Raw genomic sequence first — 16,346 nt, forward strand, 5'->3', positions numbered from 1 at the left:
GGATTTTTTTGGGATAGGACATTTCCTGTCAGATGTCAAATAGACGTTTAGAAGATGTCTTTAAGATGTAATGATTTAGAATGCATGTTAAACTGACATCTTCTAAACATCTATTTGACATCTGACAGGAAACGTCCTATAGACGTATTGCAGATGAGCAAACACTCTTAAAAATACGTTTTCCAGATGTAAAAATCACATCAAATAGACTTGTGCTATCTGGGAAATTACCTAAAAAGCCAGAATGCCAGATCAGTATAATTTAAGTAAGACTGATTGCTGGTTAAAGGGATAATTCACCCCAAAATGTAAATGTTGTCATCACTCACTCTCATGTTGTTCCAAACCTGAATGTGTTTCTTTCTTCTGTTGAGCACAAAAGATGCTATTTTAAATAATGTTGGTAACCAGATGGGCAACCCTGAATAGTCAAATTCTGACATCTTCATCTATTTCTCTGCTACACAGAGCTTTAAAAAGACATCCAGTCTTTTGGTTTCAGTTTGGTTCACTTATAGTTCACACAATGCAGCATCTAATTGTTCCTCATTAGTTTACAAAATACCACATTGATTCATTTGAATACATGTGTATTCTGATCTAGGTGCAATTAGGTAAAACTTTTTTTCAAAGCATCTGCTCAAATTTTATTTTTAAACTTGTTCCGTATATTTTCTTTCAGTGGCATTTTGTGTGTATCCCTAAAGTGGATTGGCTGCCAGTTTACATAATCTGGTTACATGACAATAGGGTCTTTGACCCTGTACATTTACTTCGCTGTGGTTGGCTACATTCACAGTTAAGCAGTCGGGGGAGGGGGTTGAGTTCAGCCCCATCTTACTATTAAAATGACTGATTATCCTGTCAGGGTCGCTCATGGCCTAGTTTTGACTGACAGAATTGTTCATGCTGGCACAGTGCCACAGATGCAGTCTATATTACTGTAACTCTTTTACAAGGTCACCTAACCCCATTATCCTAAAAAGGGTTATAATTAATGCAATTTAAAAACTGATCATCTCATAGGCTACTTCTTCTGCCTTGCTTCCTTTCTGTATATTGCTTCAGGGTGATTCGCTTTTTGAGGATATGCACGTGAACATACCGGAAGGGTGGTGCTGTTTCATGAGATTTTTAGGCTAAGGGGGCGGGGCGTTTACACGACACCATTTTCAACTAAAAACTTTTTATGCGTTTTGGACGTTCATTTACGCGGCAAGCGTTTTGGAAGCCTGAAAACGCAAACTACAATAACACGAATTTGTGAAAACGGTGATGTCATGTACATGCGTGTTACGTGTTCAGTCTACAGGCGCGTAGCGTATCTTTACCAAGTGACATCGCCAACTACTGGCCTGGCAGCAGAATACAGCGTTTAGTTGTTTCGGGATCTGTGAACGGGATCGTTTTGACATCATTGTTATCAGTACACAAAACGCAAAGGAAAAATGTTCCTGTTTTTAGTGCATCGTTGTCATGTAAATGTACCCTTATTTGTTCATGCGCTCAATGTCTGTTTTCAAAGTTTGGAAATTCACAGGAAAAAATATATAATATATAGATTAAATGAACTGTACTGTTAGTCACTTTAGCATCAGTGAAATTAATAAATATAATGAAATTTATTCTTGTTATTATTCTTGCCAAAAATCTCTACCATTCATTCATTCATTCATTCATAACAGTTAGCCTACATGTTACTCTTTTTATGTATATAAAAAAATTAAACAATAACGTTATATATAACAGACGTAAATGTAAACACTATTTTAAATAAAAAGAAAATATTTATTTTATATAAAATAAACTGGCTGGCTGGCTAAATAAATAAATAAATGAAATTGGGGAACTTGTAAACTAAGGTTTTAAATGATGACAAAAAAAAAATCTCTACATAATAATAATACCATAATTGTTATTGCATTGACTCCATCATGCCTCATATTCTGATTCTATCTAGCATGTTTGATGGCACACTATCCTTCAGTGCAGTTATTCATACTCGCTTACGTTTGATGTCGTCATTGATTCAAATTGCCAGTGAATCTATTGGAGATTCAGTGAAGGAGCGACGCCATCCGGACACGCTTTTGTTTGTGGATGAACACACCAACCCGTTTCGGAAATGTGGACAGAAATTGGGAAATTATTATTTTTTCATTTCTTACTTTCGGAATTATACTTAGCCAAAGGTTTGTTGTATTCTCTTTTTTTTCGGACGTGAAATAATCAGAAGCCCATTTAATAGACTGTGAATAATGCTGTGTTGGTTATTTAGGGGATGCGCGAGACGAAACACTTGTTCTACGCGGGCAGCCTTGTTTCCACATTTCTATAAACAAACACAGCACTTGATTAAATAATCTAGTTTGCACGAGTAAAATATTAAAGGTTGATGATGCCGCAGCATGAATTTATTGTTTCATATTCGTACCCATCCTAACAGAAACATTTTTGTCTGAAATAGGAATGAAAGAAAGGTTTGAGTGTGTGTTTTTCGTTTTCTTTGTCATGGCTTCATTGAAGTGCGCGTGTAGTAATTGCTGGTCAAAGCACATTGTGTTTGGATTTGCTCGGTTCAGTCATGTGTTATTGTGCAGTAGTAGATATATTGCGCTCCTTTCATGTAGCTAATGGTTGCAGGTTTTAGTGGTTTGAGTGGAAGAGCAAATGTAATTCTCTTCACTGTTGTTCTCAGGTACCGAAACTGGCACTGAGACGGAGTGCGAGGATGGACAGTTTCAGTGTAACAACATGAGATGTATTCCCACCATATGGAGATGCGATGATGATGATGACTGCTCTGACAACAGCGATGAGGAAAACTGCCGTGAGTAGCGTTTACTCTCACTGACATAGTGTGCGTGCGTGTGTGTGTGTGTGTGGGAACAGCAGCCGTGCAGAACGAGATGTCAAAATCAGTCCAAAGCATTACTTCTTTGTTTGAGTGACTTTCAAATAATAACTGATTAGCACCAAAAGCTATAATCAATTATTTCAAAAGCCTTTTTGAATTAGTTTCATGTTAGTGAATGAGTAGCTAATAGATGTTGTTGTCACACTCTTCACTCCAGTTATTCTTCACAGAATATTTGTTAAATGTCGATTTTTGTAATATAGAGACCTTTTACAGTCTATGGTAGAGACATGTATCTACAATATACACCACTTTGCAAATGCTGGGGTCAGTAAGATTCGTTTATATTTTTGAAATAAGTCACCAAGGCTGTATTTTTGATAATACATTTAAAACAATAATATTGTGAAATATCACAATTTAAAATAACCGATTTCTAATTGAATACATATTTTTTAAAAATGTAATTTATTCCTGTGATGGTAAAGCTGTAATTTCAGCATCATTACTCCAGTCTTCAGTGTCACATGATCCTTCAGAAATCATTTAATGCTCAAGCAAACAAACAATTCTTATTATTATTAAGGTTGGAAACAAACAGTTGTGCTGCTTAATGTGAAAATTGCTTTTAAGGATCCTTTAATGTATAGAAAGTTCCAAAGAACAGCATTAATTTGAAATAGAAAACCTTTGTAACATTATAAATGTCTTTACTGTCACTTTAGATCAATTTAATGCTTCCTTACTGGAATAAAGTTTTAATTTCTAATTAATATATATATATATATACTGACCCCAAACTTTTGAACAGTAGTGTATATAACAGTATCCATTTGCATGTTCACATACCTGAAGAGTACCCAAATTTTAAACTTATTGCACCTGATTTTACTGTTTACCGAGCATAAATATGCAAACAAAAAATGGTGAAATTCATCCAGCAAGGCATTCCATGCATCGTTTTTTTATTAGGTGGTTAATTGCAGTACAAGAACAGGCCATGTATATGTGTTCAGTACCGTAACTTTTCCCTTATTTGTCAAGTGCGTCTTGCCTCGTTGCGTCAGGTTTTTTCCAGTGGCTCTAAGCTAAAACAGGCCAAAAGGAGCGCTTGTTTTCCTAAGCAGTTTATGTGTCACCACACCATGGGCCTGTTGAGTTTACTGTTTTGACTGATCCTTCAATTGCTCTCAACAAAGCGCAGTCATGCAGTCTGAAGTTATTGTATCCAAGCTATGTAACACGTCCATGTGGGATCCTATCTGCCAGAACAGGAAATGTTCTCCACTTTATTAACCTGTAATACAAAATTAGGTATATCAAAAGTTTTTTTTTGTCTGGACAACAAAACAGTTTAATTTGTGTATAAGGTATTAATAAAAATATGTATTTATTATGGTATATTTATAGGTTTTTTATATATATTTATTTTATAGAACAGAATTTAAATGAAGCTATTTAAAACTGAGCTTGGTTTTGGCGTTACAACTACATAAATATATTCTTGTATATAAATACACACCTTGTTTAAACAACTATTGGCACAGACACAGCTGACCTCTGCCCTAACGGATTCCCCTGATGCTCTTTCGTCCTCCCCCCCCATGTCCCTTTTATCCTCCCCCTACACAACCATCCCAACCCCCATGTCAAATCCAACAGATACATCTGCACACTGTCTATACATCCGCCTCTAATGCATGACAAGGCCATGCGTACACGTAAAATCGTGTGCCGTGTTCATGATTAAAATGATTCGTGACCTGCCCTCATGCAGCCGTTTGATCATTTGTCATAAGGATGAGTCATATTTGCCAGGCTTATTGAGTGCTGAACTATCTTTCTGCAGTATGAAATTATTAATAATATAAAACTAAGAGTGTAAATTGCATCAGAAGTGATAATTGTGAAAAGCAGCGCATTAAGTATAGAAGCGGCTTTGTTTTAGGACTCAGATTTTACTTTGGGTATCGTTGAGTGTACACAAAATAAACAAAAATGTCTTAGTCAAAAATCCAACATAGAAATGCATTACTGTACATTACTCTTCATTACATTACTTTTGGCCCAACCGAAGCACCATACAGTAATAGATTTTTTAGTTAGTAATTCAGTAACTTTTAAGTTATTTAGTTAGAATATTTGGTAATTTGAATATATATATATATATATATATATATATATATATATAAATTCTTTCATTCAACACTAGATGGCGCAGGCTTCTTTTCTTAATCTGCTTACAATCACACCATTATCTATTGGGCACAGCTGATTGGTTCTTGCTGTATCAGTTCGCTGTTCAACCTTCAAATACTTAGTTAGCATTGCCTTAGCAGTTGCAGCACACTTTTAGAAACCCTCCATCTTCCCCAGCTCTGTCTGCTATGGGTAATTGACTATGTGCACGAGAAAAATGCTAACTTCCGCCTTGAGGGCGGATGTTGGGTACTTCGGTTCCGGTTGCCGTTGTTTACATCCTACATCAGTGGACCGGCTATCTAAAGCTTAGCTATCTAAATATATTTGTCTAAAACTATGTTCGTTTGTTCATTGTCAAGTCAACCAACACAGTTTTCACTCATATTTGGGTGGAGCCAGGCGCTGCTGCATTGTGAAAAGTAAACGATATTTCACATTTTGTCACCGCACCCAAGCATTCGCTTCACAGAGTGGAGCGTTGCGTATCCATGACAACTAGAAGGAAGTTTTTAGGCTACTAATTATTTATTATATTATACCCTTTAACCAGGAGAAGCCCCTGGGTTTAGAACCTATTTTGAAAGGGAGACCTGTTTAGAAATATGTGTGAACAGCCTAATATGTGTTAAACAGCCTAACTTGATAACGAACGAACCAACGTCGGATACCTTTACTCCCTGTATGACATGTATAACGTTAGTGGTTGTCAACACTGATCTATATGACGATAGTGGTTGTCAACAACATAGCCTCTGAACATCATAAACAAAACAATGGCCAACACAAACTGTTCTGGAAAATGCACTTTCTAACGCATGATTTCGCTTTTTATAATGTATAGAGAGAACAGTTACCAAATCGCATAGCTTGAGCACGTAGCATGGCAACATTAATGTCCGAGTGATTCCACGTGTACCGCGTATGTACACGCCGTCAAATGTCCGAGCGAAACAAAACAAAATGTAGATCTACATCTGGGGAGCGATATTTATTTTTTCCTAGGATGGTAGGAGTGACGGGTAGGTTGGGGTTGAGGTAGGTCATATGCTATATATATATATACACTGTGTATATATATATATATATATATATATATATATATATATACAATAATAACGTTAAGTCAACGGTATTCATAAACACGCTGAAAAGAGATTATGCGTGTTGATAGCATGCCAAAAATACGTGATACGTGTCATACATACGCAATTTCATGAGATCAGTCTGAGCATGGATGTTGTTGTGACTTAACGTTCCCTTCAAAATGATGCAAATACTGAGAAATGTAATATTTAAACCCCTTCTCTCTTGCTCTGGGGAGCTGGAGGAAAATCATTAGCCAGTCGATGAACATAATCGACTGTAATATTCGGCAAATGTTCAAGACATCTGGAGAAACATACATCCTCTACGTCGTCCATCAGGCTACCGGAAACTAGACACCCCATATCGGTTTCGCAGCCGGAACTAGCATATGCTAACGTGCACATAGTCCATTCAAGTATATGCTAATTTGTACAACAGCAGCATTTCCTACTCGCTCACAGCAGCAGCAATAATAACAACAGCAGCAGCATAGCAGATCTGTTCTGCCAAGACCAAACATGTCAGTAACATTGTCCATTACCATGACAAACACTCCGAGAGTTGTCATTTCAGAAATACATATGCACTACTGTTAAATGTCCCATGACATGGGGTTATTTGATTATTTTATAATGTTTCCTGGGTTGCCCTTTTAATGTTAGTATGTTTTTTTTAGATCAAAAATAGTCATCATTAAATAAAATAAATGGCATTTTTCCTAGCCTGATTTTAGCCTCTGATTTGACACTCTGTTTGAAGGGGCGTGTCTGCTGTGGGATTCAGTGCAACTGGCCACTGCTGTGATTGGCTGACATGGTTGCATATGAAATAGCTATATATTACATGTGAAACTCTCTCGAATACTTTTACTACAGCTATTACTTTTACGTCTATCGAGATTAACAAATCGTGAGAAGTTTTTCAAGTATTTAGATCTATTCCCATCACATACATTTTGCCGTGATGAGCATTAAGCAAGCAGATGACAGTTTGTTGATCGCGAGAATGAAGATCTTATGTTTGTAACGGAGTCTCTGCACTCTCTCTAATGCTTTCACCAATGCAAACATGATGATACAGTACAGCTTCGTTGTGCATTGTAACGTGCATCATTGATTTCATAAAGAGTTGTCCAGATAAACTCGCGCTCTGTGGAAAGCTGTGTGTTCGCTTTCTGTATAATTTGTTCACAATTTAAATAAGATTATTTTCATCCTACTAAAAGAAACGATGTGAAGTTGATATTTTAGTCACTGGCTTGACTAACTGGTGCATAAACCGTATTGAACGATTTTGATAGAAAGATTAACTTACCTGTCTGGACTTGAACAATTCGGCTACACATCAGAAATTGTTGCGATTTATTTTCAGACATTCATCGAGGCCAGCTCTGTATTGGCCCAAGTTAATGAACCAGTCATCGGTGAAATGTTTGTACCATACAAAACTTTGGGAAGAAAAAATAAACATTTCCATTTCCAGAGAAAATAAAATTAACCCATTGTTTCTTCAGAGGCTTAGATGAAGGAACTAAAAAATACTTTTGTGTTCATTTGTACAGCCGAAGACTGATCAACTGCCATGCTTCGCTCGTTTGCAAGCCATGATATCTCGAGGAAAAAATCAAATCTCAAAGCTCATTTTCTCATGGGTGAGCCACATTCTCTGGGCGGGCAAAGCAGAGAAAGGGGAGGTTACCTTTCCTCTGAGTGATGTCATATGGAGGATATTCAAGATCGTCAGAGCTTTCATTTTCTCAAAGGCAGAGAAAGATAGCCAAAACTCGGTTTACACCGATTGAAATTTCTAGCCACTGGGGGACCATATACAGGCTAGGGGAACTCATATTAATGTTAAAAAACCTCAGAAAGTGAAAAATTCATGTCATGGGACCTTTAAAAGTTTGGGGCCAGTACGATTTTTTGTTTAAGGATGTTAATTCTTTTATTAAGAGGGATGCTTTAAACTGATCAAAAGTGATAGTAAAGACATTGTGTGTGATAAGAAATAATGGTAACACTTTACAATAAGGTTCATTAGTTAACATTAGTTAACTACATTAGTTAACATGTACAATATGTGAACAATACTTCTTCAGCATTTATTAATCTTAGTTAATATTAATTCCAACATTTACTAATACGTTATTAAAATCAAAGGTTGTATTAGTTAACATTAGTTAATGGACTGTGAACTAACATGAACGCACAATGAATAGCTGTATTTGTATTAACTAACATTAACAAAGATTAATAAACACTGTAACTAATGCATTGCTCATCGTTAGTTCATGTTAGTTAATGCATTTACTAATGTTAACTAATGAACCTTATTGTAAAGTGTTACCGAAATATTTCTGCTGAAAATTCAGCCTTGCCATCACGGTAATAATTTTTTATTTATTTATTTTTTTTAATTCATTTTGGAAAAACAAATAAATGCAGACTTGGCAAGGAGCGGGAATGACCCATAGTTGTTTAGCATACAAAAACATGGTCATTTATTACTATTACTTTTGGCACATTTTTGGTTCCTGAAGCACCATATGGTTAGACTAGTAATTTCTTCAGTAATCTACTTCTCAAGTGTATTCTTATCATATTTTTGGGCGATATGACTGGACACATGCATTTGATTGTGATCCAAATATCAACACCTTGTTCCACTAAAAACTGGCACAGAAACAAAGTGTTGAGCTTTGCCAATATTGTTGATCCCCTTTTTATTTAATTCCCACAAAATGCTCTCCCATATTTTCCTCATTTTCATCCAAGGGGAAGAAAACCAGTCAGAATTATTCATAAGACAATACTTATTCATTATTCATCACACCATACGTGTTGCGTATGCGGAAATGAGCATTCTCTTTTTGTCAAGAGCAAAGCGTTTTAATGTATTTCAAAGCTGTGGCAATTTTGGGAGGTGATTTAGTATATACAATAACGACAGAGGAGGCAGGAAGGTTTCCTTCGTCTCAGACTCAGTGGCAATCATAATGTGAACGTTCATATGCGTTTCTGTGTTTCATGCTGCGCAGAAAAACAGCATTTCCAAACGATCCTGAATATTAAATTTAACGGCACTGATTGGCTGTTTCAAACAGGTTCACAGGAATGCTTACACAGAAGTAATGCTTTCCAATGATACACTGTAACTAATAGTGGATGACAAGTGATACTGAAATACAGCCCTTTTACAATCACTATTGCACCGCAACCCTACACGGCCTCGGCGCAGCTGTAGCCCCCATCTGTGGGCACCTCAAGAGGCTTTTCCCTCCATCTACCAAAAAAAAAAAAACTTTTGTATTTGGCTTGAGTGCGAGCCCTGTTTGTGTGCAGACTCCCACTCATAGAATGGTGGAAAGCCACTCAAAAAAGCCACTCACAGCAAAACCAGAGAAGAGTAAGATGTAAGATTTGACATTTTGAGGAGAATGAAAGGGAATAAGAAAACAGGAGTAATTCAAAACAGATTGGACTAAAAAAAAAGATAATTTTATTGAAAAGAAACGTCTCTGAAGGATTTCTGTAGAAGATGAAGAGCAAAGATCCTAATAATGATAAAAGTCTCATGGGATGTCTGCATTCTTATTATAGAGTTAGAAGACATTCCCCATAATTTTGACTTTACCGAAAAGACTAACACAGTCTCATCCCAAAAAGTCATATAACTGACGTTTTGGGACGTATTTTGACCATACGTCAATATCCGCCTTTTTAGGGCCCCCTTAAACGTCGGTAGATGGCGATCCCGGGCCGTCATACAACTGACGCTTTACCTTTAACGTCAGTTAGGTGACGGGTTAGGTTTAGGGTTAAGTTTAGGTCTGGGGTAGAGTTAGGATTCCATAACCTCATCTACCGACGTTTAAGGGGGCCCTAAAAAGGCGAATATTGACGTATGGTCAAAAGACGTGCCAAAACGTCAGTTATATGACGTCTTGGGATGAGACCGGGTTGAAAAGACAATTACCAAGTTCCAACCCTTTCGCCTCTAGAGCATTTGATATACCTTCCTAACAAAATATTACAAGTCAGTCTAAATTATAGCATATGAATTATAAAGTTATAAACACAGGTGAGACCACCTGCAAGGCATTTCACAACAAGTGCGGCTTGCGTCACTTTTTGAGTTCCTACTGGCGGTGCGAATGCTACCCGTTGCGAAAGCCCCTAATGGCCATCAAAATGGTTTGGCTGTCAACATTCTTCAAAATATATATTTTTTGTGTTCTGCAGAAGAAAGAAAATCATAGGGTGACATAAGCGTGAAAAAACAATGACAACATTTCCGTTGTTGGGTGTGAACTATCACTTTAAACTGCCATAGTAGACTGAGGCTCTGCATTTTGAACTTTTAGTTTCAATGCATTGTCTTTTAAATGAGAAAGGAAAATCCATGATATGTCCTTTACCCACAAGTGTCAGGCCTCTGTGGAGTTAGTGTTTTGAGCTAACCAAGTCTCCTTATCCCTACGGCAGATTATCCGTCTGAGAGGTGTCTTCCCCTCCTGTGTCATCTGGGTTCATGAGCCAGCGCCCCGATGTTGCCATTAGGAACTCAGTGGTTCAAATCCACACATTATCTGTGATTAGTCAGGGTGATGCTGCGGGAAGATTAGTGGATGCTGAGCAGGAGAGCTTAACGTTGACATCAAGGAATAGGATGGAATCAGCTCATACCAATTTACCCAATGCATACAAACCAGGCTCTTTGGAAAAACGTGCCTGTTGCGACATTTCTGCACAATGAAATTACGACAGTCTCAAAGTGAAATGTCCAGTGAATGGCGCTAAAAGCTTGTTCAGTTTGATCTGAAACGTTGGCAGTGTTTGATTATTTATGTTGGTTGTTGTTGCGTGTACGGCAACTCGGGAATTAAATGTAACGCTGAAAAGTGAATGCTCTATCGCGTTTGCAAATAACACCTACACTAAACCCAGAAGATACCCGATAGTGTTAATTAAAGCAAATGTGAGATAAAAATGCATTTGCTGAAGCAATCATGTCATTTTAGTTTGCTCTTTTTACCTTCGCACCACAAGTGCAATTCTGTTCCAACTGAGTAAGTTTACCGCGTTAGTAAAGCCATGTATATGGAGCTGGTTATGTGATGCAAACATCAATATAAAAGTATTCTGAGGTTATAACATAGTATTATACAAGAAACCGTGCGCAAATATGTCTTGATTAATTGCTAACCTATCTCTGGAATCATAATTTTGTGTGAAAAGCAATACTTGGAAATATGTTGGTGTTTTACTGCCTCTATTGTTCCTTTCATCTGGAAACTGCAGTGGTTTGTATACTGCATTGGTACGCCTTTGGAGTTGCAGTAAAACCTGGCAATCACGCTATATATCTGGCTCATTACCCTGCAATTGTGATAATGCTCGCCTATCATGTTCATAAAGGTTCCAAAAATCTGGGTCAGACTGTTGAAATGGACAGAATCATTGGAAAGTAAACTGCCCATCCACTCATATATCATCATCACTTTCGGTCACATCAAAATGAATCAAAACGATCTTGAAATAATGATCTGTGAGAGAGCTGACTTTTAGAGTATTTTTATTCAGCTCTGTTAAATGAAAAGCTGCACCTCTTTGCCCGTGACCATGGTTGTGTTTACAGAGGCGTTATTGACTAATAGATAAATAGCATTGCTTTTTCTGTTATTATATGTATATTGTACCATATTATTATTAATTTAGAATCAATATGAACATGTTTACAATACATAAACTATCTATCTATCTATCTATCTATCTATCTATCTATCTATCTATCTGTCTGTCTGTCTGTCTGTCTGTCTGTCTGTCTGTCTGTCTGTCTGTCTGTCTGTCTGTCTGTCTGTCTGTCTGTCTAATATATTGTAAACATGTTCATATTGATGCTAAATTAATAATAATATGGTACAATATATAATATGGTACAATATGGTACAATATATATATATATATATATATATATATATATATATATATACACACACAGTATATTCAGTGCATCATAATATGGAAATTAATATGAATTTACATTGAACTAGTTAAAGTTAAAACCACACACACACACACACACACACACAGTGGGGACCACCACACACCACTGCTTGAATGCCCACTAAGTCGCTTTGGATTATAGTGTCTGCCAAATGCATAAATGTAAATGATGCTGTTTATACTGTTGGAGAAAATCTTTCAGACAGTAGGCGTCTGTTTACATTTAGGATTTTAGTCTTGTGAGAGACCTTTTAATTCAAATATATGTAATGTTTTCTATAAATCAGCTTGTAGATGTTGGTGCAGAAAAAACAATGCATTTTGTGTGTCTGGCGACTGGTGCTCCGGTCAGGTCCATATGATGTGTTTGAGGGTGAATGTCATGAAAACGTGTGTAATTATCCAGCTCTTAAATGTAAGAGAAAGAAAATTTAGAATGAAACCTATTTTTAGGACCATCAATATTTTTTACACTGTGACATTATTGTCTTTACATTAAGGCCATTTAAATTCCCAAATTCTCATTAGTGTACGTATCTGGATATTTTATTTGTATTGTTTTGTAATTGACATTAATCTTAATGATGTTTCTTATTATTATGAAGTAATTTTTCTACCGTATTACGGTTAAATGACTAATACAATGTTTTTTTATTATTAAATCAGCATATCTAAGGCACTATTAACATGATATCTAAACTTGTGTCTTTTTTTTCTCATTAAAGTATTGATACTTCTATTTTTTCACATTACAACAATGGGAATTTGAGGGGGAAATGTGCTTCATTGTCTTGAAAATAAAGTCACAGTACAAATATAGGCTTTATTTTGATATTGGGTTGAAATATGCTTTCATTTTCAATTTCAATTTCATTGAGATGGAGTGTGTTTTGAGGTAAATCAGGTTATGATTATAGCGTTTGTGCCATTTTGCTGCTCACATGTAATTGCAAAGAATTTGCAGTGATTATTCTCTGATCCATGTTATTAGCTTTAGCCATTCAAAATCAATAAAACTAAGAGCTTCATAACGCACAGATCAGTGTAGCTATTCTGAAAGGTTGTGTTTTTAGCACCACTGACTACCATCTGTGTTATCTCTCCGATTTTATACAATACGGGACATTTATCTCAAAATACCACAATTATCTTCTTACATAGATTGTCCCTCTTGAAATCCTTTGTTTCATTACTGATATGAATTGAAATGAAACGATAGAGATAAAACTGCCGAAAGACTAGAGAAAATGTAATATCTCAATGATGACAGAATTTTTCATTTCTTTTGAGATAAAGAAAATAATAACTATTCTCCACAACCCAGCAGACATCAAAGACTGACTGACTACAGTACACTCTAAAAAAAAAAGGTTCTTCTGCGGTTCTTCAGGGGTTGTTTGCAGTGGTCATGGTGCTATACGCAGCACGAGAACCTGTTGATCCCAATTTGGTTCTTCTGTGGTTCTCTGGGGTGGTTAAGGTGCTCTATTGCACCTCTTATGGTTCTACATAACACCATTTGACAAAGAAAAGTGCTATATGGCACTTAAAGTGGTTCCCCTGTAAGATTACAAGCCAATGAACCACTTTTAGTGCTCTTTAGCACCATTTTTTATTAGAGTGTACTACAGTCTTTTTTATGAGAACACAATATCCTGATGGCTCAGTCTGTCCACTCACTATTTGTTAACTATTGCGCTTAATAGGAATCTATAATATTGTTCTGCTTAAATGCTTTTTTCTGTCACATTATTGAAGAGATGTAACAGGTTTTCTGGCTATGAATTAATACACGCCTCTTATTGACATTTTTGCTTTTAGTGTAGAAAGGTAAATTACTTCTCACTGAAATTGTACATGTCCCATCAGGAATATTTAGAAAAGAGTTTCATCATTGTAATGCCTTGTCTGATTTTTGTGTGTGTGTGTGTGTGTGGCACAGCAGCACACTGGAAAGCAATCTAACTACTTATTGTCTTTTTATTTCCACAATATTGACTTATTGGGCATATGCTAATGAGGGCCAGCCGGAAAACTACATTGCTTTGCACATCTGACTTATTGTGACTCAGCAGAACATAGCCATATAAATGGCCTAATCATGACTGACCCATTTAGTATTAATGCTAAATGAACGGTATGTCTGCGACTGTGGCACATTGTTGCTAGCGGGCTTAATTATGTAAGTGAAAAAAAGCTTCTTTGGTTTGCCAACATTCTCTGATGCTTATTCAGCCATGCTCATTCTAATAGTAGTGCTGTCTAAGTGCACTTTTAATGATCTGAATGCTATTCAAAGGTTTGTTAAAGCTGTAAATGTATATTCCATCTACAACATGTGGAAGGAATTCAGAACTCCAGGCACTGGATTCAGAAAGAACATCTTAAGCAATAAATTCTTCTTAACTGCTATATTTTCTAACTTAAGAATAAAGGGTATTATGTGGGTATCAAAGGGTCAAACACATTCAAGAATATTCTTATCTTTTTACTATAAGTCCCACTGTTAATGATTGTATCCCTTTAAACTCATCTTTTATCACCCAAATGACTTTTTTGTTGTTGAAAATATTTGATCATGTTTTAAAATAGCTTGAATTTAACTCTACACCCTTGCCTCATTTAGTATACATGGTTCTATGATTATACAAATGAGCCCTGCCTCCACTCACTCACACCAGCTCAGAGGCTGCATTTACACTATGGGCTCTATTTTAACACTCTGAAACGCAAGTATCAAATGTGAAACGCAAGTAATTTTGTAGGTGGATCTCGCAAATCTAAAATGGGTTGGTCTGAAGTAGCTACATTACTCATAGGTGTGGTTTCGGCGTAATGTGCAATTAACCCCCTGGGGACCAAAAATGCGTCCCCGTGTTTTGATCGTTTTTTTTTTTTTTTTTTTTTTTTCACATAGCTGCAACAAAGACTTAAAATACTCTGTCATTAATGGTCATATAAATAAAATCAATACATGGTTATAAACTATAGAGGGTCTTCTTTTTTAAGTCTAATTAACATAACTCTTAAACATCAAAACCTTTTGTTTTCGTAAAATAAATCTGAAACGCGTCCGAAAAATTAACTGTAACTCATTAAATACTTGTCACAAAGACACGAAAGATTTCTCTTTATGAAGCTGAAATTCTCTTCTTTTAAATGAAGTAATTTATATAAAAAAGCAACTATTCTCAGTTGATGTATAATCTGTATGAAAAGAGAGAGATGTCAGTCTTTTTCCTTTCACCTAATTATAGCGTATGACATGTTAATGTGACCCCGCCCACTAGCGCGCGCTATTCAAACGCTAATGTTGAGGCAAGCCATGAAAACGCCCACATCAGCTGGATAAAACATCCAGTTTCACAAATCTAACCTTTAGCTCGTGTTGCTGCGCTGTGAGGAATAATACTGTCATAATAATCCTGGAAAAGTTACCTCAGTTACCTGTTTCATTTCGAGGAGCACAGCTGATGTAAGTCATTTTTTCTTAAGTGCTTTGTTCTAATCGTGTTATTGAATAGTGTCTGTAAACTGCACAAAGACTGTTTAAATATTAAATGTGCGCACAGACAGACGACTACTGAGATTTGTTCTATAATGATCTGTAAAACTAAAAAGACTGTTTAAATATGAATCGGGTGTGTGAACGAACACACAGATGCATAGTCTGCTGGCAGACGAAATAAATTATAAAGTTTTTACTATAAAATAGATATCAAATAAGCCTTAGTTAGACAGTTTCTGCTCATATGTTAAATATATAGTATGTTTTGTCAAAAATAAACTAATCAACTGTTATCCAATGCAAGCTAATGCAATGCACATATCAAAATAATGAATCCTTAACTTTGAAATATGTATGATAAACCGTATTGGCCTACTTTAAAAAGAATACTTTATATGGAAAAATAATTTGTTTTCAAGATGTTTCCAACTCTTAACTTTGAACCAATTCTACACAATAGCCCATATGTATGTATGTTGTCCTTTCAATTTTTTCCTGTCTGACTCACCTGAAGGAAAGGCTCATTATTATGCATGTCTTTGTCTCTCTCGGGTGAGAATCACCTAATTATAATTGATGAGGGCTGGCCTGTTCACGACCATTCGCATATTGCCTTGGCAAACAAAAAAAATGTTTTTGACAATTACAGTTTTATGTGAAAGATAAGGCAGGATGATTTTCAGATCAC

At 36.1% G+C, this 16,346-nt stretch overlaps 1 protein-coding gene across 2 annotated transcripts in view; it reads left to right on the forward strand.

Annotated features, from left to right (window-relative positions):
- Positions 1-2,042: 2,042 nt before the first annotated feature.
- The window catches only part of LOC120471406 (low-density lipoprotein receptor-related protein 8), an 89,026-nt gene continuing 74,722 nt past the window's right edge, over positions 2,043-16,346 (forward strand). For both annotated transcript variants that reach the window (XM_039661219.2, XM_039661220.2), the window contains exons 1-2: positions 2,043-2,192; positions 2,699-2,830. In XM_039661219.2, coding sequence (XP_039517153.1) covers positions 2,126-2,192; positions 2,699-2,830 — 199 coding nt within the window. In that variant the 5' untranslated portion in view covers positions 2,043-2,125. The remainder of the gene's footprint in view (positions 2,193-2,698; positions 2,831-16,346) is intronic.

Source organism: Pimephales promelas, chromosome 5, assembly GCF_988280905.1.
Source record: "Pimephales promelas chromosome 5, fPimPro1.hap1.1, whole genome shotgun sequence".
Lineage (NCBI taxonomy): Eukaryota > Metazoa > Chordata > Actinopteri > Cypriniformes > Leuciscidae > Pimephales > Pimephales promelas.